This window comes from Cherax quadricarinatus, chromosome 13 (assembly GCF_038502225.1).
Source record: "Cherax quadricarinatus isolate ZL_2023a chromosome 13, ASM3850222v1, whole genome shotgun sequence".
NCBI classification, from domain to species: Eukaryota; Metazoa; Arthropoda; class Malacostraca; order Decapoda; family Parastacidae; genus Cherax; species Cherax quadricarinatus.
This window is the reverse complement of record NC_091304.1, coordinates 48,603,293-48,630,604: the sequence shown is the minus strand read 5'-3', so window position 1 is coordinate 48,630,604 and position 27,312 is coordinate 48,603,293. Positions and strand designations below refer to the sequence as shown.

At 40.9% G+C, this 27,312-nt stretch overlaps 1 protein-coding gene across 2 annotated transcripts in view; it reads left to right on the top strand.

The window, feature by feature from the left end:
* The window catches only part of LOC128688468 (shootin-1-like), a 187,753-nt gene that overhangs the window by 96,022 nt on the left and 64,419 nt on the right, over positions 1-27,312 (top strand). For both annotated transcript variants that reach the window (XM_070084700.1, XM_070084699.1), the window contains exon 3: positions 11,096-11,209. In XM_070084700.1, the coding sequence (XP_069940801.1) occupies positions 11,096-11,209 (114 nt within the window). The remainder of the gene's footprint in view (positions 1-11,095; positions 11,210-27,312) is intronic.

The window sequence follows — 27,312 nt, the reverse complement described above, 5'->3', positions numbered from 1 at the left end:
TAAGTGTTCGCAATAAAGCTAAAAGAATTCTTGGCTTCATATCTAGAAGTATAAATAATAGAAGTCCTCAGGTTGTTCTTCAACTCTGTATGTCCTTGGTTAGGCCTCATTTAGACTATGCTGCACAGTTCTGGTCACCGTATTACAGAATGGATATAAATGCTCTGGAAAACGTACAAAGGAGGATGACAAAGATGATCCCATGTATCAGAAATCTTCCCTATGAGGATAGACTGAGGGCCCTGAATCTGCACTCTCTCGAAAGGCGTAGAATTAGGGGGGATATGATCGAGGTGTATAAAGGGGATGTAAATAGCGTGCTGAAAATTTCCAGCCAAGACAGGACTCGCAGCAATGGTTTCAAGTTGGAAAAATTCAGATTCAGGAAGGATATAGGAAAGCACTGGTTTGGTAATAGAGTCGTGGATGAGTGGAATAAACTCCCGAGTACAGTTATTGAGGCTAAAACGTTGTGTAGTTTTAAAAATAGGTTAGATAAATACATGAGTGGGTGTGGGTGGGTGTGAGTTTTACCTGACTAGCTTGTGCTGCTGGGTCTGGTGCAGTGCTCCATCCTTGAGTAGAGATGACCAGACTGGGTGGGTCATTGGGATAATCCGGGGGGTGGGTCATTGGTCTTACCCAGGGGGGGGGGAACATGGACCTGCTCCGCATGGGTCAGTAGGTCTGTTGCAGTGTTTCTTCTTTCTTATGTTCTTATGTACTCTCGGAGCCCGGCCATGGGCAAGGCTCGTTTGGTGCTTGCCTGGTCAACCAGGCTGTTGCTGTTGGAGGCCCGCTGCCCCACATATCCATCACAGCCTAATTGATCTGGCACCTGGTGAAGATATTTCTCCAGTTTCCTGTTGAAGGCTTCTACACTTGTTCCAGCCGTGTTTCTAATATCTTCTGGTAATATGTTGAATAGTCTGGGACGTCGCCCATTTTTCCCTCCCTCCCTGATGCTTGTACTAGTCTAGTTGTGGTTGCAGGGGTAGATTCACAGCTCCTTTCCCCGCTTCTTCACTGTTCGGTCCACTCTCCCTTCTCCATGAGTTTTATCGAACCTTTTCTTAAAGCTATGTATGGATTCTGCCTCCACTACGTCACTCCAGATTGTTCCACTTCCTAATAACTCTGTTACTGAAGAAATACTTCCTAACATCCCTGTGACTCATCTCAGTTTTCAACTTCCAGATGTGACCCCTTGTTGCTGTGTCCCATCTCTAAAACATTTTGTCCCTATCCACCTTTTCAATTCCTCTCAGTATTTTATATGCCGTTACCGTATGTGTGTGCGCTCTTCTATTTGTACTCACCTATTTGTGGTTGCAGGGGTCGATTCATAGCTCCTGGCCCCACCTCTTCACTGATCACTACTAGGCCCTCTCTCCCTGCTCCATGAGCTTTATCAAACATCGTCTTAAAATTATGTATGGTTCCTGCCTCCACTACCTCACTTGCCAGACTTTTCCACTTCCTGACAACTCTAGGACTAAAGAAATACTTCCTAACATCCCTTTGACTCATCTGAGTCTTCAACTTCCAATTGTGACCCCTTGTTTCTGTGTCTCATCTCGAACATCCTGTCTGTCCACCTTGTCAATTCCTTGCAGTACTGTGTGTATGTGTATGTGTATGTGTATGTGTGTGTGTGTGTGTGTGTGTGTGTGTGTGTGTGTGTGTGTGTACTCGCCTATTTGTACACATCTATTTCTGGCTGCAGGGATCGATTCACAGCTCCTGACCCCGCCTCTTCGCTTGTCGCTACTAGGTTCACTTTCCCTGATCCAAGAGCCTTATCGTACCTTATCTTAAAGCTATGTATGGATCATGTGTGTGTGTGAGAGAGAGAGAGATTGCGATTGATTACATTGCATGATAATTAAATTTATTTTTTTTATAATTTTTCGCCACTGTACAAATGTCACCAGACTTTTTCTCAGCGTGCTGCGGATGTGCTGCGACTGTTGCTGACGCCACGACGGGAACAAGGGCGATAAACATGACACCAGGAATGTGTGTATATATCATGGTAGATGATCATATGGTGTCCTAACATTCTCCTCTTGCCTAGTGGTGGAGAGCAGACGTGAAGCATCACTAATGAGCATACACAAGTAGAAAGTTCAATCCATCCTCCCAGCAACTAAGTCACCTCATTCAGTTAACAACACATTTCTAAGTTAGGTTAAATTGTTATATATCCTTAAAAATATAATCATTTATAATATATCACAACGGAAAACTATAAATGTAAGATGATGTGTGTGTGTGTGTGTGTGTGTGTGTGTGTGTGTGTGTGTGTGTGTGTGTGTGTGTGTGTGTGTGTGTGTCGCTTAAAAAATAATTCTCCTCCCTTTCTGTCGCTACATTCATTAGGTACCTTTTGGCTCTCTTCTTGAACTGGTTCATGCTGTGACTGGCTTTGACATGTGCAGGCAGTCTGTTCCATGTCTTAATTGCTGTACAGTAAAAGATGTTTGAAGCCTGACCACTGACTCTAGGTACTACAAAGTTGTGCTCTCTCCCCCTGGCACTATGATTGCTTTGGTTCCCAGCCTTGACAAAACTAGCAGCAAGATATTTTGGACAGTCTGTTTCATTCCTTTATTGATAGAGCTTTTGTCCTAAGCTTCTACTCTTATATTTTGTTTTAATTCGAATCTCTAAATATCTGTGTGTTAAATTCGTGACTGGAGAGTATATTCAATGGCGCGGTGAAAACATTTAGATAAATCTCAAACAGTAATTTTCACAACGTGTGCATATCCTGCACTATCTTTATTACTCAATAATTATATGAAGCAAATTACTATAATACATGAATGATAAATGTGTAGGTACAAAAAATATTGTAATGATTGAAATCAGACTTAATGGTAGTACGAACCTGGATTATCGTAGTCATGTATAACGAACACTGTCTTATTTGCTGCTACTTTGTAATATAACAGAAATGATGGTTATAAGCATAGAGATATTTTATAAGGAGGTGGACCGGTCAACCAGTGGAAGTCCTCGGTCAGATGCCTTAAAGCTCCAGCTGTGGGTCATCATGTGACGCTAGACCCGCGCCAGGAAACACTTGTCCTGTTTCCTGACAGTTTGTCAGTGAGAAACCGACATAATCGAACCTGACATTTTGTAACCTTCCAGCAGATGTAAGAAATGTTGCCAAAACAAATGTAGAGGCTTCCAAGAGGAAACTGGACCACGTTTGGAAACCAAACCATCGTCCTAAACTACAGTGGTAGTTCCGACAGTCGGTTTACGCACATATCATTTTCTGCCATTTCTCATTAACGGCAGATTTCATATTTAACTTTATGTTGGATGTAACTAGGTTAGAGTGTCATTGAAAACGCCACTAAATGAAATTGTAATGCACGCGAAGAAACAAAAGACGGTGGATCAGAAAATTGTGACCCAGTAAGGTCGATCGTCTTTTTTTTTCTGCTTGATTAAAATTACATATACTGGGTTTCATGTACATTATAACTGGATAATTTTGACTGCTAGACGAAAATCCAACTAACCTTGGCAACATAAATCGATAAAAAATTGATGAAAACCGTATCTGGGGAAATCCACATAGATTTGCAACTATGGGTTGTTTAAGCAAATACCTAACCCAGCCAGGTTTGTATGGCCGGCCGCTGGTAGTAACAGCCTGGTTGTTAATAATGAAGGTTGGTTTCATTTCAGACTTCAAGAGTATACCTCGCGAAAAATGTCATAGGTATCTATACGGATTTACACTGATTCATCTGCAACTGCCATTTTTTTTTTGTTTAGATTCCCTAACTGCCCAGCCATTTAAATGCAAGGTTAATTAATTTTCATTATTATTATTATTATTATTATTATTATTATTATTATGGGGAGCGCTAAGCCCGTAGAGATCATACAGCACCTATGGGGAGGGGGGGTATTCAGGCTTTATTCAGGGAATTGGAGAACAGATCCAATTCCTTAGATCAAGAGCCCCTCACCAGTATCAAGGAACTTCCCTTGAGGGGAGATCATTTTCCTAAAAGAAAAAGGAAAGATGCTTGAATGTTGTGTTATACTACGAAATTAGAACATACATGTCATAAAGGGCTTTCTGGAGCCCACGAAGCCTCAATTAGTAGTCTTGACAGTTAGGTAGGTTAGGGTTGTCAGGAAATGGGACAAATGTTTCCTGACGTGGGTCTTAGTCATATGATGACCCGCAACTGGAGCTTTTGGTTATCTGAAAGAGGCCTTCCGCTGGTTTACCGGTCCACCCATTTAAAAGTTATGGTTATTACAACCATTAGATAATACAGTTTTGTAACTCTTGACGGTGTCTCTACAAACTGGTCAACAAAGAGCAGCATATATAAGAAATATTGTCAGAATTACGTAGAAGTTTTCAGAGGGAAACTAGACTAGTTCTTGCAGAAATTGCCAGATCAGCTAGGCTATTATGACTACTTGGACCTGCGGGCCACAGCAAGCGACAGTCTGGTTGCTTAATTAAGCAGTCATATGTGAAGTTTAGCCAGAGGCCAGGGTACGAGAATATAACTACTCGTGAAACTGGTCACAGGTATGTCACAATAATGTCAACTCAATTAAGAAGACTAATATATCTCTACCGAGGTATCCGAAGCTTCCAGTTGGTCTTGGCAGCAGTGGTACTTTAGAGACCCGTTAAGGCTTTCAAGGCCACACAACAGTATTGTAGGTAAGATACAGTGAATTCTTGTCGAATTAGATACTTCTTTGTACTGGACTGATCAACTCACAATGTGGGGAAACGTTGCCTCAGTAAAGATACGCTTGTTACACGTGTCTAATTCATTGGTTTAAGCCGGGAGGTGACTTGGACTTGCCTCGCATGGGCCAGTAGGCCTGCTGCGGTGTTCCTTCTTTCTTATGTTCTTATTAACTTGTTAGTTCTCTGAAACTGCACACGAAGAGGAAATTGTGATGACAAGCCTCTTCGGGATAACATGGACTTGACGTATGCATGAGCGTATATGGTACACTTAGGGTAACTACTGCCTCTGTTGTACTGGTTGAGCCGGCATTCTAGTCTGGATGTATTATAACACTTGGTGGCAGAGGTTCTTGGGAATGGACAGAGATGATTGAGTTCTTATAATTATCAGTGCTGTTGAGACCCTGCAAGTAGTCGACTGTCATTGATCAAAATTCACATAAAAAATAATGCAGATTTTTGTTGTAGTTGGCCAGTGATTAACCATGAATGAGAGTGTTTTGTAACTGTCCTGATGTTTCTTAAGACCAACACAACAAGCAAATGCTATCTTAGTAGTAGAACATTTACATCACAATCGAAAAGACTAGGCGAGAGGTTTAGGCAAGTCTCCTTACACCTGCTGCTCGTTCACCTAACAGTAACCATACATATAAGAGCGAGATGCTGTAGGCTGTTACCTAGGGACGACAGCCCCTAGGACGACAGCCCCTCAAGGGCTGTGAAAGGTAGTCTTGAGCCCTGGGCACGCGCCCTTGCTGAATGCTGCAATATTCAAACTAGCTTAATAAACATTTTGAATGCAACTCACGGCGGGAGGAAGAAGCAGGAGTACGAGGCTTCAATGGTAAACAAGGTAGAACTCCATCCAATATATTCCTTAAGAGTCGAGTAAACAGTAAGAGATTTAAGGGAAAATACAGGAAACTTTTGTGAACCGCTGCTTGTTCAATCTCCATTTATTTGAAAATGATGCTTCGAGTTTCATGGACGAGTTTGGGTGAAGGGCGGTACGAACGATGGCTACAGTTATAAAACAAGATTGATTATTTTTTATTAGGAAAAAAAAAGACAATTGTAAATATTTTTTTATATAATTTTAAAGTTTAGGAAGCAATTATGGAAAGCTGCCCTTTTGAAACCAGAAAATCAATGAACCTGAAGGACAGAGATTTCATAGCCTTATTTTTCACTCTGCATTTTCTTGTAACTTCTGAACGTTCAGTGCAATTAAATAGGATTATTTATATCGGGTTACACAAACCAATACAACCATATATTTAACCACAAATAAGCAAATTAAACAAAACAGCCATGGAACGTTAAAATCTACACGTTTATTAATTACTATTCAGCTCGGCTTGTAGAATGTATACAAACATCTTGGTTAACTGAATGAGCTGTGGCAAAATAGCAGCTCTTTGCCTGTTAAATTCTCATCGGAATTTATTTTATTAAATAGTAAACTTAGTAGAGACGGGATTTTTTTTTTTTTAGTCTTACAAAGCATGTAAAGAAGCTGGAAAACTTTTAAAGGTTTCCAACGAAACTAGTCCAAGAGCTGAGGGGTATAAGCTATAAGGAAAGGCAAAAGGAGCTAAACACCTTACTGTAGGCAATACACACTATCGTGTTCTTTATGATCTACCCCCTCAAATACCTTATGTCATTATTAAAAAAAAAAAAGTCTTCAACAGCAGTCACACTGTGCTTAAAAACCACACGCGAATAGGGACATTGTGCAAGTGATGAAAATGGTTTTGAAAACCGACAGATTGAAGAATGACACACTTGTGCAACATTCCCGAATATTTATTGGGGAAACGTTTCGCCAAAACAGCGAATAACATACATAGAACGTAAGAACATAAGAAAGAAGGAACACTGCAGCAGGCCTACTGGCCCATGCGAGGCAGGTCCAAGTCTCCTACCGGCTTAAGCCAATGCCCTAACCTAGTCAAGGCAGGTCACATTCACTTAAAGAAGGAACACGACAACTGACCTAGTAGCACAAGCTAGTCAGGTCCATCTCACACCCACCCACACCCACTCATGTATTTATCTAATCTATTTTTAAAACTACACAACGTTTTAGCCTCAATAACTGTACTTGGGAATTTGTTCCACTCATCCACAATTCTATTTCCAAACCAGTGCTTTCCTATATCCTTCCTGAATCTGAATTTTTCCAACTTAAAACCATTGCTACGAGTCATGTCTAGGCTAGATATTTTCAGCACGTTATTTACATCCCCTTTATTTATTCCTGTCTTCCATTTATACACCTCAATCATATCCCTCCTAATTCTACGCCTTTCCAGAGAGTGCAGATTCAGGGACCTCAGTCTATCCTCATAGGGAAGATTTCTGATACATGGGATCAACTTTGTCATCCTCCTTTGTATGTTTTCCAGAGCATTTATATCCATTCTGTAATACGGTGACCAAAACTGTGCAGCATAATTTATATGAGGCCTAACCAAAGATATATAGAGTTGAAGAACAGCCTGAGGACTCCTATTATTATTACATAGAAAGACGAAGTAGTCATCTCTCATCCTTGAGTCAATGTGTTCACTCTATCAATCTTGAGAAATCTTGCACAAGTCTCATTCTTCAACATTGTGTAAGGTCAGAGACACTGGGAACAATGTAGCACTTTGAGGCACTTGCACTCCTTCCATGGCAACCATCCAACAGTGACCCGACTGGTCACCAAGTGACTCAGCCAGATCAGTGCATTTGTGACTGAGTGGATGAATATCATACAATGAGTCAAATGAGAGAATGTGTGTCCTTGCTGACTTTTATCTCGGAAACTCTCCTTTATGCCCAACACTAAGTGTGTTCACCTCCCCTACCCTACCTCATCCCGAGTCAGTAGGAACTGACCCAACTATCTACGTCAGTCATAGCTGGCCCAATGTTAGGTAAATGGACATAGATGCAATTCATGTGACATTTTATTGTGGCAACCTTTCGCTCTCCAGGAGCTTTGTCAAGCCGTTACAAATATTACAGCGACTTACGTCACATTGACCTCAGAGCAGGAGTTAGAAGCATGCACAAACATATTCGAATGGAGGAACACTGCAGAATGCCTACTGGCCCATACTAGGCAGGTTCTTCTTAAATTTAATCTCTCTCCCATCTACATATTTGTCCAACCTATTCTCAAAGCTACGCTCAGTCTCCCCCACCCCTCCACGACCCCACCAGACTGCTGAGTGCCCAGACCCAGACAGATTTAACTAGTTCAGGTCTCTTTTATTTAAACTCTCGGGGGAGGGGGGTTTACTGAAGAAATAATTATACTGCTTTCTAAAATGCAAAAATTGGAGAAAAATCACTTGCGACATCAGAAGTCAGGTAGACTCATGAAATCGTAATGACACGATTGCAAACAAACCATACCACGGGTGGGGTAGAACCCGCGGTCAGAGTCATAAAACTCCAGATAGACGCGTTAGCCACTGGGCCAGCTGGCTACAAAAAGATTCATCCAACTAGGTATATTTATACACCATAAGAAGGATAGCATAGGCACCACTGTGACCACAAATGCAAGTTTTTACAGACGAGTCTCCCGCCAGCGTGACCGTGACGAACTCTAGCTGGGTCTGGAGTTTTATGACTGACCGCGGGTTCTATCCCGAACCGTGGTATGGTTTAAGTCAGGTAGCACAGGGAGAGTAATATTCCTGTGACTTTAGTCAGGCGTACTGACAATTCATTATTTTTTGGTAAATGATGAATTCTGGGTAAATCTTTACCTTTTCCTAATTTATCAGTTGGTTACCTGCCACGTTAATGGTTTTGAGCAGAGATCAGCGACCTCTTGTGTATCACCCCAAAACAAATTTGTGTAGAGGGAAACTTCCCACTAATCTTGAAAGTCCACATAATCTGGAAAATACAAGGCGCCTTGAAGTTCAAAATAGTTAATTTCATTCATTTGTATGGAGAATACAAACCATACCCCCGGCCGGGATTGAACCCGCGGTCATAGAGTCTCAAAACTCCAGCCCGTCGCGTTAGCCACTAGACCAGCTAGCCACAATAAGATTCATCCAACTAGGTATATTTCTACACCATAGGAAGGTTAGCACAGGCACCTCTGTGTCATTACGATTTCTTGAGTCATGTTGACGGCAGTGAAGGGACTTGAGCTAGAGTTCGTCACGGCCACGCTAGCCGGAGATTCGTCTGTAAAAACTTGCATTTGTGGTCACAGAGGTGCCTGTGCTAACCTTCCTATGGTGTAGAAATATACCTAGTTGGATGAATCTTATTGTGGCTAGCTGGTCTAGTGGCTAACGCGACGGTCTGGAGTTTTGAGACTCTATGACCGCGGGTTCAATCCCGGCCGGAGGTATGGTTTGTTTGCAATCGTGTCATTACGATTTCTTGAGTCATGGAGAATACAGTCATACAACTGAAAAGTATATATTATACGCGATAAAACAACTTTTAAACATTAAAATAATAAAATGAAAAATAAACTCCCTGAAATAAAAAATAATAACAGACAAATTTAATGTGATGAAAGGTTTAGAAAACCGACAAGTTGAAGAATTGAGACACTTATGCAACACATGGGAATCTTTATTGAAGAAACGTTTCGCCACACAGTGGCTTCATCAGTCCAATACAGAGTAGAAATGGGTAAGGAGAGGAGAAGTTTGAGGTAATCAGTCCCTCAACCTGGAATCGATGTGTTCAGTCCATCACTCTTGTAGGATGGACTGAACACATCGATTCCAGGTTGAGGGACTGATTACCTCAAACTTCTCCTCTCCTTACCCATTTCTACTTTGTACTGGACTGATGAAGCCACTGTGTGGCGAAAGGTTTCTTCAATAAAGATTCCCATGTGTTGCATAAGTGTCTCAATTCTTCAGACAAATTTAATAAAAAATCTCATTAGGGAACTAAAGAATTTCATTGAAAACATTTTTCACTTCAGGTTTTGGAGAAATGATTCATTGTTGATACATCAAAATTGAGGCTTTTTGATGAGGTTTTGAAGATCAAAACCACTACTACCGTATCTCAAACCTAGTCTCAAGAGCAGATTTCAGACCCATGACTTGAGATGTTCATGAGGCAGTAAGAAACGACAAGTAATCTTGCCAGAGTGCAAAATATTTAACAGGGTTCCTGTTCATGTTCACATTCACACGAGGATAATAGCACCTCTCGTGAGGGTTGTTACCTACTAGCCTACTACTTACCTAATCGAATATATATATATATATATATATATATATATATATATATATATATATATATATATATATATATATATATATATGTATATATATGTATATGTATATGTCGTGCCGAATATGTAAAACTGGTCAATTAGCAAGAACTCATTTAAAATTAAGTCCTTTCTAAAATTTTATCTTATACGTTTAAAGATATATATTTTTCATTAATGTTGATGTAAAAATTTATAATTTTGCACCAAAAGGAACTAAGAAAACTTACCTAACCTTATTATAACAAGAACAATTTATTTTAGCTTAACCCAACTAAATATATTTTAGATTTGTTTACAATAATTTAATGCTAAACAAACACAGTGAAATATATATTTGTAGTTAGGTTCAGAATGATTTTGGCGAAATTATTGCATACACGAATTTTCACTTGTCCTATATGGCAAGATGAGCGTTGCTATTTAAGCCAAGATCGCAAGTTCTGCCTATTCGGCACGACATATATATATATATATATATATATATATATATATATATATATATATATATATATATATATATATATATATATATATATATATATATATATATATATATATGGAGAGGGTTTCGGGGGTCAACGCCCCCGCAGCCCCGCTGTTAATTTCAGTGATATTTTGGTCGCATATGTCTAGCTCTTCCTTTAATGATAAAGGGTAAAAAAATAAAGGTATCTATTGCGTAGGCATGTGTAGGCCCGTGTGTAAATGTGTAGACGTGTGTAGGCCCGTGTGTAGACGTGTGTATAGACATGTCTTAACATTTAATTCATTATGTGTGCAATATATATTCAGTTTTTTTGGGGTTGACGCAGACACACATACACGGAACCCTAAAAACATGCACTAGGCTCGCACACACGGAAACACACACACACACACACACACACACACACACACACACACACACGAGTCCAAGCCAGGAGCTTGGACTCGGGGCCAGGAGCTCGAGTCCAAGCCAGGAGCTTGGACTCGAGCTCTGCAGCCTCAACTAGGTGAGTACAAGAAACCAGAAACACACAAGAACCTGAGAGTCACTAATCACTCATAGTGTCACAAGTTTTTTTTTTCCATCACCACAGCGACGCGCGACTACGATGAACTGAAGAGACGCTACGTCGAGACTACCCAGGCAGCTGAAGCTCTGGAAGTACGACTCGAGCAGCAGGAGCTCGACCTCCACAACCTCCGCAGCGGTAAGTCACTTTCTACCTCGTGGTTCTCACTCCGCATTTTCACTTTCCTCAGCATCACCTCCCTCTCTCACATCTCTCAACATTCTCATCACTATCAATTAGACCTTATCAGTCTTGAGTTACCACTCATTCCTATTACCATCTGCCTCTTCACCATCACCACCTGTCTCCCCCACCATCACCTTCATAATCTCCCGCCTCTTGGTTTGAATACCTCAATTTAATCCAATTAATATCTCCAATGATTGGATGAAAAGGGTTGGATATTTACCTCTCACCGCTGGCCATCCAAGATAAGCTTGTGGCAGCCAATGATTTCTTGCCACTGCCACAATAGAGTATAAACTGTGTGCATCCTTAATTTTAAAGTGTAATTGACCTACGTTGAGTGGCTTATCACCTCAGTTTGATGCGTTATGTTCCCCCAAGTCCAGAAGGCAAGTTCCATACCAGGAGTCGCTTGCCACCTGTAATGTGATGTGGTTAACGAGAAAAAGATACGTTGCACAAGTGTTTGGGACTCGTTTCGCTCTGGTAAAAGCTCTTAATCAAGGAAAACAATGTCCAAGAATAAGCTTGTCCTGCAGCGTCTCTCTAATATTGTCGACAATGGAAGAATTAGAGACGTGCAACATCTGGGTATCTTTATTTGTAGGAGTTTCGCCATCTAGTGGCTTTATCAATACAGATTCAAGGGCATAATGGGAAGACTGTAGAACTATATACAAAAAACGAGGTAATCAGTCCTTCAGGCTTGGAGTTGGTGATGAGCACCTTAGTCTTTAAGAATCCGAAACCTGTGTTTCAGAGTCTTCAAGACTACGGTTCTCTTCGCCAACTCCAAGGCTGAGGATCTGATTGCATAGTCTTTTGTATATAGTTCTACAGTCTTCCCATTTGTATTAAAAAGGCCACTGGATGGCGAAACGCTTACAAATAAAGATACCCAGATGTTGCACATGTGTCTAATTCTTCAACTTATCGGCATTGTATACCATTCATGTACTACATTGTCGACAGTACGCCATTTGCATCTTGTGTTGTGAGGTGTTTTCCCCCCTAGACCCGAAATTATAATCTGTTTTCCCCCTTCCCCTGTCAGTTATCTCACATTTAAGTATAATTGACTACGGTTTTTTATGATAATAATTCATGTTAAGCGCTAAACTCATGTGGGTCATTCAGAGCAAGGCTGAGCGGGAGACAGACGAGCTTCCTATTTGTACTTACCTATACTATGTCCTCTTTTTTTTTCATGAATAAATCATGAACTAGTTGCAACGCCTTAGCGCTGGGATGTAAAGGGCAGTCACCACCACTACTAATTGATCAAATGTTGAATATTGCAAGGTTGGCAACTGGCAGCATTACAATACTGAGGCTACGTGTTACTTTGTTATAATCTCTCGACTGCACAGTGATCATTAAGGTTCAAGTTTACCTGCATACTAATAATACAAATAGATTACTGCTTTAATAAGTAAATAATACGCATACACACAGACCACAACAGTATAGCTGAAAGAATTATACTGATTTCGGTCGGTCTTTAACTGGTATCAGCTATCAAATCGCGTCTTAATAATTCTTAAGGACGGAGAGAATGTCTGGTTTCGTCTCCGGTGTACGAGTTAGTTGTGAAAAGTCCGATAGTTGTCAGTGTACTGTATATCCTTGAGGTTAGATGTGGTGCCCTGGGTTATTGTATGCATGTCTTAGGTGCTAGCACAGACAGCGGTTTACATAATAATAAGGTAGTGTCGATATTACTTCACAAATGCTCCACACACCGTACATACGCCATCTTATTTTAGTTTCTCGTTAAAATAGGTGCTTGAAGGTGGCGGTAACGAGCCACAGGGTTGGGATGGCAGGAGTTACGCCAGCAAGAATTTCTTGGTGTCTCGTGCCTTGCTAATTCAACCACTCTAATGTATTGGTGTGCTCCGACGTAGTCGTGGTAGAAGCCACCTGGGAATGTACTAGTGAGGGACAATGTTGTATTTCTTGGCGTGTAAGTTGAAGGAGGGTATAAATAAAGAGGGGTATCAGTAGGATACCGAGGATGTGTACATAAGTTTCCCGCATGTAGGAGAATCTTACGACGACGTTTCGGTCCGACTTGGACCATTTATAAGTCACACTTATAAATTGTCCAAGTCGGATCGAAACGTCGTCATAAGCTTCTCTCTCCTATGTGCGGGTTATTTCTGTATTCCAGTCACGGTATTGTGCCTTTTTGTTCTTAGAATGTATAATCAAAATGAAATTCAAAACAATGAATTCCAATTGGATCAATTCAGATTTACAAATATTTGGAAAGAACTCTGCTTTGGCAATAGACGTATTGATAGGTGCAACAAACTAGCAAGTAAGGCCATTAAATCAAATACTTTTGCTATCTTTAAAATTAAGCGAGACAAATAAGAGGGAAATGAGTTGGTGTGTATGTGACAAAGACAGCAGAGGCCTCGTACTTTCACAACGAGGCTGTCTACTGGGGAGAACTATCTACTATCTGGATTGACAACTAAAACTATCGTATATTACCTATTTGCATAAGCCTCTTTCCCCACTCCACTCCCTCCGGCCATTTCTGGTATGGAAAACGGGAGAGGAGGGGGAGAAGGGGATTTACCCTACCATACCCTATTGAAAAATAGAAGCGATGGAACTGGATGGAAGACGTGGGCTTAAAGTACCTCGACTAAATTAGTACTGATTCTGAGGGTCCAGAAACGATCCCCGGCACGGGTGAAAAGCTGAGCATGTGTCCTTCCATCTGCTGTTCACCTAGCAGTAAGTAGGTACCTGGGTATTAGTCGACTGGTGTGGGTCGCATCTTGGAGGACAAGATTAAAGGGATGGAGAGACACGTTTTTGGGTTCTTTTTGTTTTTGGTCCACTTTCAAGTGTAACTTTATGCTGTTATTAAGGAGCAGTTTGCATCCTATACACATGTTTGCATGGACTCCTTGCTGCAAAGTTGCAAGATATTGCAAAATTGTATTTATCATAAAACCCTCCATACCCTACAAAATTGGTAAGTTGTACAATGTTCTAGTCAACATCAGATGAAAGATAGAGTTAGATTATCTAAATTTCAAACTTTTTTTGTGAGAAATAAAAACAAAAACAAAATGGCAAAACATATTGCATAACACCTCTGAATATTAATAGAACCATCATTCATCAATATTGTGTGAAAAAATCATGACACTCCGATTATTACTCTTCGCAAAAAAATTAAAACAAATGTCAATAATTTATTCTTGAGTTATTCAAATTTTTGTTTCTATAAAACTCTATGGAGATACAACACTAAATTTGAGCGTGTTGTAAACCCCCCCATCATTGTTGACATCCCAGAGGCGACTGAGCAGCTACAACTTTGTGCTCTTCACTTTAGTCGTCCCAGAACTTGCCGTGTTGAGTGTTGAGAATGAAACAATCACAACAATAGTAATTTTTGGAGTAAAAAAAAAAAATAAGAACACTGCCAACATGTCCTCTTGATGACAGCAAAAAAATAAAAATTACATTTAAAAAAAAATACTTAGAAATATGATAGTAACAAGCTGATTGCATCAACATGTTGCCAGAAGTTTGCACTATTTTTTATAAGAAAACCAAAAATTCCAAAAATTTTCAACTTCAATTTTATGATCTCTAAATAACTTGCACTCAGTTAACCCAAGTTGCCCAAAATGCTCTGCATAACTAGGGGCTTTCTGTATAGTATGCCAGTGATGTTAGCTAGACTTGTATAAGTTGTATCATGTACTTGTAGACGTGCTCTCTGCAGAAGGGAAGGAACCACTGTGATGTTTAGGACATTAAGCTCCTGATACAAGACAGACGCATTTAGGAACTTTTAACGAGGTTTTCCTAACTCATTCTGCTGCTGCTGTCTTGAATCTCCAACGTGTCGCAAAAGCTTTTATGTAATAATGTTGGTAGAATTACCGACAATATGTTAGCTAACAGGACACATGTGCAATTAATGAAATAAATTATTGTGGCTTGACAAAGCTCCTGGAGAGCGAAACGTTGCCACAATAAAAAGTTAGCATTAGTTTAACATACCTGGAGGGTGTTCCGGGGGTCAGCGCCCCCGCGGCCGGGTTAATGACCAGACTTCTAACCTAACAAAAGCCCTTATGTTTGATATGCAAGGACACTCTCATCCATAGCTTAATTAAGACTCCACGCATTTCCAGCAGATATCAAAAACATTGCTGGAACTAAGAAAGAGATTTCGGATAAACTGTGCACTGTTTCTTTCTATAGGTGCTGGATCAACCGGGTTGTGAGACCTTTGTGGGTTTGCGGGCCGCTAGCAAAAACGACCTAATTGACCAGATCAACAAGGAAGCCTGGTCTCAGTTCGGGATGCGGGGTAGAAAACCCCTCGAAACCAGTCACAGGTCAACTTATTGCCTAGCAACAGCGCCCTCCATCCAGTAGTTACTTATTTAGGCTAGAACCCAGACTTTCCACAAATTGTTGTATAATTGCATTATTAATATCCTTTCCTTTGATTCCTGTTTGTTTGCCTCGCCACGTATGGTAACGAAGAAAAAGGTATTTCAAGTATCTTTTTTTCTGGTATTCTCAATCACTGCGGCTCAGTATGTGTTGCAGTGTGTGTGTGTGTGTGTGTGTGTGTGTGTGTGTGTGTGTGTGTGTGTGTGTGTGTGTGTGTGTGTGTGTGTGTGTGTGTGTGTAAAGGTGAATTGGAAGAGGTTACAAAATTGGTTTTGGCAAATGAATTGGTTAGGTAGAGGTATGCGCAAGACAGCCAGTGTCCCACAGACGAGTGGTCTTCTTGTGGATACTTGTTTCAAGATATTTTTTCCGTTCTCAGTTTTCTGTTGCTTAGGAGAGCTATTTTTTTTCCTAATGCTGTGGCTACAATATCACGGTGTTAGGATTTATATAGGGAACTCTGCTCTCAACATATTTAACTTGTATGCTCCTGCTGATAAATTTAATTACTTGGAGCTCCCAACTTGTGCTCATTCTGAGCCTACTCTTATTATTGGCGATTACAATGCGAGACACAAAAGCATTGGAAACTCACAGTTTGGTAATCGTAATGGCAATCAACTGTTGTCACTCTTAAACAGTCACGATAATGTCCAAATTGTAGGTGACCTTGAACCCACACATATCTATGGAGGCGTCCTTGATCTGTGCCTGGGCTTCAACATTACTTCTGCCAGTTGTGAGTCTTCCATTGTAACAGATATAGCGTCTGATCATTTCCCTAGGCTAACCTCTCTAGATATTGGTAATACTATCCTTCCTGGTGGGATATTCAAACGGAAACGTTTTAATGTTCCCACAGATCAGCATGATGACTTTGTTGCACATGTGACTGACTGGTATAATTCCTATGAGTGTTCCTCTGTAGAGACCTTTAACAATGATCTTGTGAGCAGTATTCAGAACTACTTAGAGCCGCCACTGCAACCTCTTGGTACTCTAAACCCAACAAACTTCCGTAATAATCATACCTCCTTCAAAAACCATACTTATTACAATGATTCTAAACTTCGTACACTGAAACGTACTGCTCGCAGACTAGGCCTAGCCTATAGAAAACATCGTACCCCTGGAATGCTGAGGCTCTTCCAAACTGCCCTTGCTGCTGCCAGAGAGCGTATGACAGAGCTGCGGCAAACCGACTGGGAAAAATTTGTCAACGGTCTTAATGCTCACACCCCACTTAGCCGGGCATGGAGGGACATAAATAGAATTAAGGGTAAACGAACTGGGCAGATCGCGCACCCTCATCCCTTGCATAGGGCGAATGAGTTAGTCAGTGCTTGGGCTGCTACATCTAGCTATGACAATCTTCCCAGTACCACACAGGCAAAATTAAATGATAAATATGATGCAAGGGAGAGACTTGTTTGCTTTATGCTCAGTAAGGCAGATGATTGCAACATTCCTTTCACTAATTATGAACTTGATGCAGCGCTAACTAAGGGCAACTCCACGTCGCCTGGTGAGGATGGTATTACTTACAACATACTCAGATTGCTGTGTCGAGTACCAGGTAATCCATTACTTGAATTATATAACATGAGCTATGTAACTGGGGAGCTCCCTCAATCTTGGACCAACAGCCTCATCATTCCAATTCCTAAGCCCAATCAACAAAATGCATTTCGCCCAATATCTCTTACTAGCTGCTTGTGTAAAACATTTGAGAGAATGATTCTTAATCGTCTCATGTACAGAATCAAACAATTTTTGTCTCCCCGGTTACATGGTTTCATGCATGGAAGGAGCGTGCATCATTGCATAGCCACCTTTCTCACCCTGCACACTGACAGTTCCTACACTACCTTCCTTGACCTTAAATCCGCTTTCGATGTAGCCAACCGACATGTAATAATTAGTGAACTTGCCAGAATGGATGTTGGAGGATGGCTTCTCCGCTGGATTAAAGGCTACCTGTCCAACAGAAAATCGTCTGTGTTGTTCCAGGGACATAGAAGTGTAACTAAAGACTTTGAATTAGGAACCCCACAGGGAGGTGTGCTCAGTCCCACACTGTTCAATATTCTAATTAATGCATTACTTAATGCTATGCCTAGTCAGCCCCATAATTATGTGATTAGTTTTGCTGATGATATAATGATTCACACCACCGGATTCTCCAACACCCAAAACATTCTTAATCATGTACTAGCCTCGTGTCAGGACCTGGGGTTGATAATCTCTACTGATAAAACAAAGATACTCAATAGGCGTCCTCCTCGACAGAGAGGCACAGTTCGTCAGATCCAATTGCATGATGGGTCTCTTCTAGAATATGTAAGCAGATACAGGTATCTAGGCTTTGAGGTTCCACTACTTGGACCTGTTGTAACAAGACTTTGTCGCCAATACAAAGAACGACTAAGAGCACTTAGAGTTGTGGCAGGGCTTCACCCCAGGTATGGTGCTAATGTTAAAATTGTGAAAATGATGTATCTTGCTTATATTAGATCATTGGTTGATTATGCTGCGCCACTACTTGCTCTTGTGTCTGACTGGAAGCTTGGAGGGCTGGAAAAACTGCAGAACGAAGCAATGAGGATCATCCTAGGATGCCCTCGTACTGCCAAAATTTTAAATATGCAAAAAGAACTTGATATTCCAAGCATCAGAGATCGTGTTACTGAAAGAAATATCCTAATTGGGGTTAATATGCTCAGGCAAGCTCATTCAAACCCCTGCACAGAAGCCCTCCAAACTTTCCTCAGCACTGGTGAACACTCCTCCAGATGGATCGAAAAGACTGGAACCGACCTCCGCATGAATCAGATACATGATCTATGTCAAGTAAGGCAACAGCGGCACTTCTCCGCTCCATGGAATATTACCCCATTCCAAACTACCATTCCTCCATTTCCCCCCAAACTACTTCTTAAATCACAACCAAAACTTCGCCTTGAAGCCAAACATGAGGCCTTAAGCTGTATTGATAACTTAGTCACACAGCACACACTCTCGCAAATTATTTACGTTGATGGTTCTGTTCACCAATCCACTGGTGCAGCTGGTAGTGCTGCTGTTGTCGTACAGAGTGATGGCTCTCTTAAAGAAATTGGAGCACGCATCAATAATTGGGCCTCTACCCTTCAGACAGAACTGTTTGCCATACTCCTTGCACTGAAATGCATCTATGTATCAAAGATTGACAGTTTAATTGTAACTGATTCTCTGTCATCCATAAATGCTCTCAACTCATTAAGCATAAATTGTGGCATGCTTGTGTCAGAAGCCAGACACAGGTATGGTAGGATTGTGGACAGTGGAGTCAGAGTGCACATGCTGTGGATTCCATCTCACATTGGTCTTCAGATGCATGATAGAACTGATAAATTGGCTAAGCTGTATGCTTTCAAAGAGGGAGTAGATTACAATCTTGGCTTGTCAGGTAGTAGTTTGAGAACAATAATACGAAAAGAACTTCAGCTGAATTTTATGGACTTAAGGCTCAGGGAGATTGACACCAGTGAGTCCATCTATCATCATTCTATCATGCAGGAGGAGCCACATGTCTATGGTGCATCCAACAAAATAAGCAGACTCTTGGATGTCACTACCGCCCGGCTCCGGCTGGGTTACAAGTATCTTTGGCAGGTTAAATCACCACCACCAGATGTAGACCAAACGAAATGTAAACTTTGCCAGATGGATTATTGTCACACCCTGCGTCATTATGTACTGGAGTGCGATAAAATTAATGAATTTAGAAACAACTCACTCAGAAGTGTTCAAGAAATGGCTAAGTATTTTATCCACAGTGGTATATTACAGACCATTCTGGAGAAATACCCTGACTTTGCTAGCTGTAAATAAAGCATTACCACATGTGTGCATGTGTGTGTGTGTGTGTGTGTGTGTGTGTGTGTGTGTGTGTGTGAGTATGAGTGTGTGTGTGTATGAGTGTGAGTGTGTGTATGAGTGTGTGTGAGTATGAGTGTGTGTGCGTGTGTGTATGAGTTTGTGTGTGTGTGTGTGTGTGTGTGTTTATGTGTGTGTGTGTATGAATTTGTATGTGTGTGTGTGTGTGTGTGTGTGTGTGTGTGTGTGTGAGAGAGAGACTCAGCAATCAACATTTGCACCAATAACTCACTACAGTTGTGACCGGGTGTGGAAGTGTGAATTGCTCATTACTCTAAAATTTGTTCATGATTGCAGCCATGTATAAACGTAAGTAACCATTCTTACAGTATTCATTACCTTTGTAACTTGTGAGTTCATTACCTTTGTAACTTGTGAGTTCATTACCTTGTACCTAGTTCAGCCATCAAAACTTTGGAGCCCGGTCCCTGGACCCATTGTGTACCTCTGTAATCTGTAAATACCTTTGTAACTTGTAATGATTGTGACTAGACCTACCTGGAGTTCATTACCTTTGTAAATTGTGAGTTCATTACCTTTGTAAATTGTGAATTCATTGCCTCTGTAACTTGCTCAGCTATCAAAACTTTGAGGCCCAGTCCCTGGACCCATTATGTACCTCTGTAATCTTTTGACTACCGCCCACAGGATGGGTATGGGGTGCATAATAAACATATTAAACTTAACTGTTCTCGAAAAGAAAGTAATAAGCGCTGCAAGTTGTATCAAACATCACGAAGTGTTGTTATCAACACTACAGAGAAAGAGGTTTCGTTCTCCCACTGAAAATGTTTATATATTGGTACACTGTGGTAGCAGGTCACAATCACATTCTCTCAGTGTGTAGTCACGACTTGTGGCTCTCATGGAATGTGGCGAGAGTAAACCCGGGAGTGTCATCAGTAATCTTGTGGACTCTTATCTATCTAACGTAAGTTTAAAATAATTTTAAAAAGTTTCTTTTTTGATTCTTGTCAAAAAATGCACGAAAAACAATAAAAAAAAAAAAAAGAATCCACAGCTAGGAATCAAAACAAGGCTTCGTGCCAGCATCAGTGTTAATGATCTTCAGAGACTGAACAAAATTTAACAGGTTAGGTAAGAGTGTCGTGTTATTTTCAATTCGTGTTAGAGAAAATGAAACACGTTTACGGCAACGTAATTTTAGTTACTGTCAGATGAAGACCTATAAAGAGAGGATTAAGTGACTTCTGGGTGTCCTAAAAATAATTAAATGGCTTTTTTTTCTGTGTTTATTATGAAATCTGGAGCGTCGCTGTTTAATGAATTGTCGAGATGAATATTGTATAGTGAATCTTGGTCGTGGTGAACGTTTCGTGGTCACTACCAGAGCAATGCTATGGTGGTAGTGCACAAAGTTTCGTGGCCACTACACGAACAGATGTTATGATGATAATGCACTAAAGGTAATACATAATTTCTTAACACACGAGGAAATAGTCATATTAGGTGTATTATAAAAGTGATATATCTTTAGATGACGTCAGGGTGAAATACGAAATAGTTGTACGGCTGTGGGGATACCAAAACTGTCCCTCGCTGTCAAACATAAGCTTCCCCTTTATTTCCGTAATGTCGGTCAGTTATAAGGAAATGCAGATTAATTTACGTTAACTTAATGCCGAAAACTATTACATTTAACTGTTGTTGTAGTTTTGAACAGGTAGAAATCAACGGATTACTGGGGAGGCGAAAACACCCTCTGACACCCTCATACACGGAGATTATGTAAGACAAACACACACACACACACACACACACACACACACACACACACACACACACACACACACAAATGCAGTGTAATGAGATCCTTTATTGACTCTCTCTTGATCAGTAAAGAATATCTTTACACTGCATTTGAGTGTCTGTTTTCATTCCATCATGAATGTGTTGCTATCACTAAACCGTGTTTGTTGTTGTTTGCCTGTGTTGCAAACCGGAGACGTAACGTAGACAAGTGTTGATAGACACTAATTACATACGCTTCAAAAAGGCCCACCCTTCGTGTGTAATTTTGTACCAGTGTAGAAGAACACTGCAATCAGTGTTTACCACTATTGCCACTGCTAACTGACATGACTAAGATTCCACCTCAACCTCGTCATGTTAATACCAGAACTTGTCTAGTTCTGGTACTGCAGTTTGTAACCTGATCATATTACTAGTAGCTACATCTGCTGGTCCTAGGCTTATTGTCACCATAATTAGACTGCAGTTCTCATCACTACTTATTCTATTATTATTATAATTATTCAGCGGTAAACATAGAGACATCACGCAGCACCTGGAGAATGGAGGAAGACAGGTTTCATCCAAGTGGAAGGTTGCTCTAATTCTATGAATCAAGAGCGCGTCAGAGGGAGCACCTAGGCAGTCCAATACCACGACTTACATACTTCTGATGAGTTTCGAGTCTTACTACTCTTGGAGGCCGGCCATGGGCCAGGCTCACAAACACACAGTGAGTTTCATATCACACACATCCTAGTTACATGGTTTGTATACCTAATATATATCGACTATACCTCACTTGTTAGCTATCTTCCACCCGTTAGAAAATCTGCCATTGAAATGCACGTGTTAATCGTCTAGTCTATCCATATTGTCATTTCATACACGAAGTCAACGTAGGATTAATTACTGTACCCGTGGTTCTGGTCTAAGACCAGCTTGAAGGCCTGGTCTGAGACCGGGCGGTAAGGTTTTTGACCCCTTGGAACCTTCCTTCAGAACTCCAGGTACAATGGAAGTTTCCAGTTGGCGTAACCCCTGACTCACACGATCCTCAGCACTCATTCAGATGCATGATAAAACTGACAGATTAACAAAGACTGTCAACAGGAAGTTTGAGAACAATACGAAGTGAATTTCAACTTTAGTTACCAGAGACTGAGGGAGATTGACATCAGTGAATCCGTCTGTCATTTTGTCACATTTATGCCGCGTCCAACTAAATAAGCAGATTCTTCGATGTCACTACTACCCGGCTTCCCATAGGTTACAAGTACCTCACCTCTGGGAGGTTGCAACACCAGCTGATGTAGACATAACCAAGTGTAAACTTTGCTTTATGAAGTTATCCCAGTGGATGGAATTTCAATTTTCTTAAGTACTTGTCTGGCCAGTAATTTACCTCAATTGTTCTAGACATCCTTTTACTGCCAACTTCCCTTCTGGCAAAATGCGACATATGACCAGGATCCTCTCCTTTGATCAGTAACTACCTAGTAATTGACCACTAGCTCTTCGTGCTTCCATTTCCCAACATCATTACCCCCAGCACTGAGACATAATCGGGTTCTCATTACCTGATATGTTATCTAACCTTAACTATTAAGTACACGCACACCTGTTCCAGGGAAACACCTTCTGCCTTGCGTTCTCATTCCTACAGAAAGCCTGGTCCTTATAGCTAGCATGATAATTTCCAACAAGAATGTCCTGTTTCTTACAAAAATTTGTTGAAGCCACTAAAACGGTACAGAGCAGTTTATATTTTTTTCCTAACACTGCCAGGAATAAAATATGTTAATAGGTTCAGCATCATCTGGAAGTCTGATGTAATAGATTGCTACAGCAGCAACAGCAGTGTAAACTGAAACCTACTGAAGTAGATCTTTGCCACGTGGCTGCTCTATCTGAGAATAACTTTGTGAGCGCCCTCTACACTGACTGCAGCGTTGTGTGGAGGCCACTCTACCAGTCTCGTTTATTACACATCACATACCAGTATTCATAATATCCTTTAAGACACAAAATCTCCCTCGCAGAACTCTCAGGATTTCCCATGAAACATTCAGATTTGTACACTAACGCAAGTACCTAACACAGAGAACCCTGGGTAAGCGAACTACGCAATGGGTGTTGAACCCATGGCGAGTGAGTCGTAAACCTCCTGTGTTATTACTTGTTATTTGAGTAATCTTTCCAGACTCCAGGTATGTGGTCTGACACTTAAACCCCCCAAGAATGCATCAGCAAGGGGGCACTGGTGGTAGGTGTCCTTATCGCTGCTGACTGTAAATTAAAAATCACTGATAACGTTTCAATCTCACTTTTTGTTCTCCCCTCCCTCTCTTTCCTAAGATCCCACCGGCTACCATGATCTAAAGCAATAGAGTAAAATTAATGTCTTAAAACTGCGTTGTAATGCCAATGACCTCAAAACACTTCCTGGAAAAACCTAACACACCCACAGACATCACCCGAAACAAATATCTCTGCCATTTCTTATGTTCGTCTGAACTTCCAGAGAGAGTCAGTGCGAACAAAATGACCAAAATTGTGAAACAGCCTGCCAGATGAATTAAAAAAAAAAAAGAATTGTAACGTACTTAAATTAAAAAGTTAAAAAAAATGTGTACTGAATTAGTCCAGTTATATTTACTCCACATATCTTCCTAAAACCATCTTTTATTGTAATTTTTACACAAGGGTTAGGCTAGGAGATCCTATCCTTATTTATTCTTTTTGTTATAAAACGTACAAATAGGGGAAAAAAATATAAAGTTGGAGCCATCTGCGGGCCAGAGATTTCATTTGGTCAGTTGACTATACTTCATCATTGTTGATATATTGTACAAACACGTTCCAGACTCTAGTCATTCTAGGAATAAATGATCTCAGATTCTGATAGACTGGTTCGTGTTTGTGTACAGCTTGGCCAGATAAGTGTGCAAGGTGTTTGCCTTGAGACAGGTAGGACCACGGGCGTAGCTCTGTGGTCTTGCATTAGGTACAAAACCACCTGCTAACCTGAGATAGGAGTAGCTGGGTGGATGACTTGTAAGTGTTCAGCAGCTCTTAGATTTTACTGGTTCCGATACTGAATCTTTAAAGAACTGGTGATCCTGTCCAGTTCCTTTCTTATTTAGATAGCAGTAGACGAGCAGCCTAGCGTCGCCCATCAACTTCCAACAGAGGAAGCACCTACGCAGGGCCTGACGTCACCTATTAACCAGCGCAGGCAAATTAACGTCTGCCCAACAAACTTGATGGCAACTTATATCTGCCAAACATGGCTTCAGGTGTCCAATACCCATCAAAGACCTTATTGCCGTACACGCTGGAAAGTGTATAGACAAGGATAACTAAGTTGATCCCACGTATATGAAACCTTTCCTCCAAAGATAGGCTGAAAGCACTGAATTTGAATTCTGGAAAGGTGCAGAATTAGGGAAGATATTCCTGAAATGTACAAATGGAAAATAGAAATACATAAAGGGGATATAAGTATACTTATTGTTGGAAAAAAAATGAAAACACAACTCTCAGCAATGCACAAATAACCCGCACATAAAAGAGAGAAGCTTACGACGACGTTTCGGTCCGACATGGACCATTGACAAAGTCACACTGTGACTTTGTCAATGGTCCAAGTCGGACCGAAACGTCGTCGTAAGCTTCTCTCTTTTATGTGCGGGTTATTTGTGTATCAAACCATACCCCGGCTGGAATTGAACCCGCGGTCAGAGAGTCTCAAAACTCCAGCCCGTCGCGTTAGCCACTAGACCAGCTAGCCACAATAAGATTCGTCCAACTAGGTATATTTCTACACCATTACGATTTCGTGAGTCATGTTGACGGCAGTGAAGGGACTTGAGCTAGAGTTCGTCACGGCCACGCTAGCTGGAGATTCGTCTGTAAAAACTTGCATTTGTGGTCACAGTGGTGCCTGTGCTATTATTATTATTATAATCAAAAAGAAGCGCTAAGCCACAAGGACTATACAGCGGTGCCTGTGCTAACCTTCCTATGGTGTAGAAATATACCTAGTTGGACGAATCTTAGTGTGGCTAGCTGGTCTAGTGGCTAACGCGACGGGCTGGAGTTTTGAGACTCTCTGACCGCGGGTTCAGTCCCAGCCGGGGTATGGTTTGTTTGCAATCCAGCCACGGTATTGTGCCTTTTTTTGTTATTCTCAGCAATGGATTCACCTTGGACAAATTTAGATTTAGAAAGGAAGTACTGGACTGATATTAGAGTTGTAGATGAGTGAAGGAAACTCCCAGGTAGCGTCATTAAGGCGAGAACTTTGGGTAGTTTTAAATATAGGCTGAACAGGTGTGGGAGTGGGTGGGTGAGAGTTGCCCAGCCTAGCATGGGTGAATAGGCATACTGCAGTTTTATTTTTTATATTTCCGTATTCTAACGTGTGTGAGCTTCAGCTTCTCAATGATCTAAGACACTAAACCTGGGTTATATCGTTAAGAAGTACCTTTTTTTTTTTTTTACGTAAGAGAAGGTAACTCCAGTTTAATATTACTACTGGGAACAATATGAGTACGGACCACCGAGTGCCCATAACCTGGTTAACATGCTTAACACTCCTAGAATTTAGCTTTTGCTGCCAGAGGCTAGTTAATCGGGCACTCCATATCCATTCTATGAACGGTAGTGATTGGTTAATCATGCACCCATATCCATCTCGTGGACGGTGATGGCTGATTTATCATGCACCTATATCCATCCCATGGATAGTAATGACTAGTTTATCGTGCACCCATATCCATTCCATGGACAGTAGTGACTAGAACATAAGAAAGAACACTGCAGCAGGCTTACTAGCCCATGCGAGGCAGGTCCAAATCTCCTACCGGCTTAAACCAGTGACCTAACCAGTCAGGTCAAGTCAGGTCAGGTCACATTCATTTAAGGAGTACGGCATCAAGACCTAGTAGCACAAGCTAGTCAGGTCCAACTCACACTAACTCATGTAGTTGTCTAACCTATTTTTAAAACTACACAACGTTTTAGCTTCTGTGACGGTACTCGGGAGCTTGTTACACTTATCCACAACTCTATTACTAAACCAGTGCTTTCCTACATCCTTCCTGAATCTGATTTTTTCCAACTTAAAACCATTGCTGCGAGTCCTGTCTTGGCTAGATATTTTTTAGCACGCTATTTACACCCCCTTTATTTATTCCTGTTTTTCATTATACACCTCACTCATATCACCCCCCTAATTCCAAACCTAGAGAGTACAAATTCAAGGCCCTCAGTCTGTCCTCATAGGGAAGATTTCTGATACATGGGATCAACCTGTCATCCTCCTTTGTACTTTTCCAGTGCATTTATATCCATTCTGTAATAGGGTGACCAAAACTGTGCAGCATAATCTAAATGAGGCCAGTTAATCGTGCACCCATATCCATCCCATGGACGGTAGCGGCTAGTTTATTGTGTAACTTGTGTCTATCCGGTCATTGGTAGTTTATGGGCACGTAGCACAAGAACACGTTACTACATAAAATGCTTTAAACTAGGTCCTAAAAGGGGTTTACCTTGAAGACATTTGAATATATACTATTTAAGTGGTCATTATTGTATGTTGATAAAGGTGACCTTTATTCAGTATATTATATTATCTGTGGCAAGCCTATTAACAATAGTCAGATTTTTTTGCTTCTTATTTTTATTAAGATTCCTTGGCGTATTAATACGTGAACACTGTATCACATAGTGGTGAATAAAATAACTATGGCTTATTTATCGTCCGTGTATATGCTAAACCGCGAGTCTTGGTTACAGTAACCTAACCATGCACGTTGACACACTTGCACTCACTTTTACTACAACAATCGAGTGGTCGACCCACTCAGTTTTTAGCGCCCTCTCTACCTGTTCACCCTCAGTTCTTCATTCAAAGTCAGGTGCCTTGATGTAGGTGA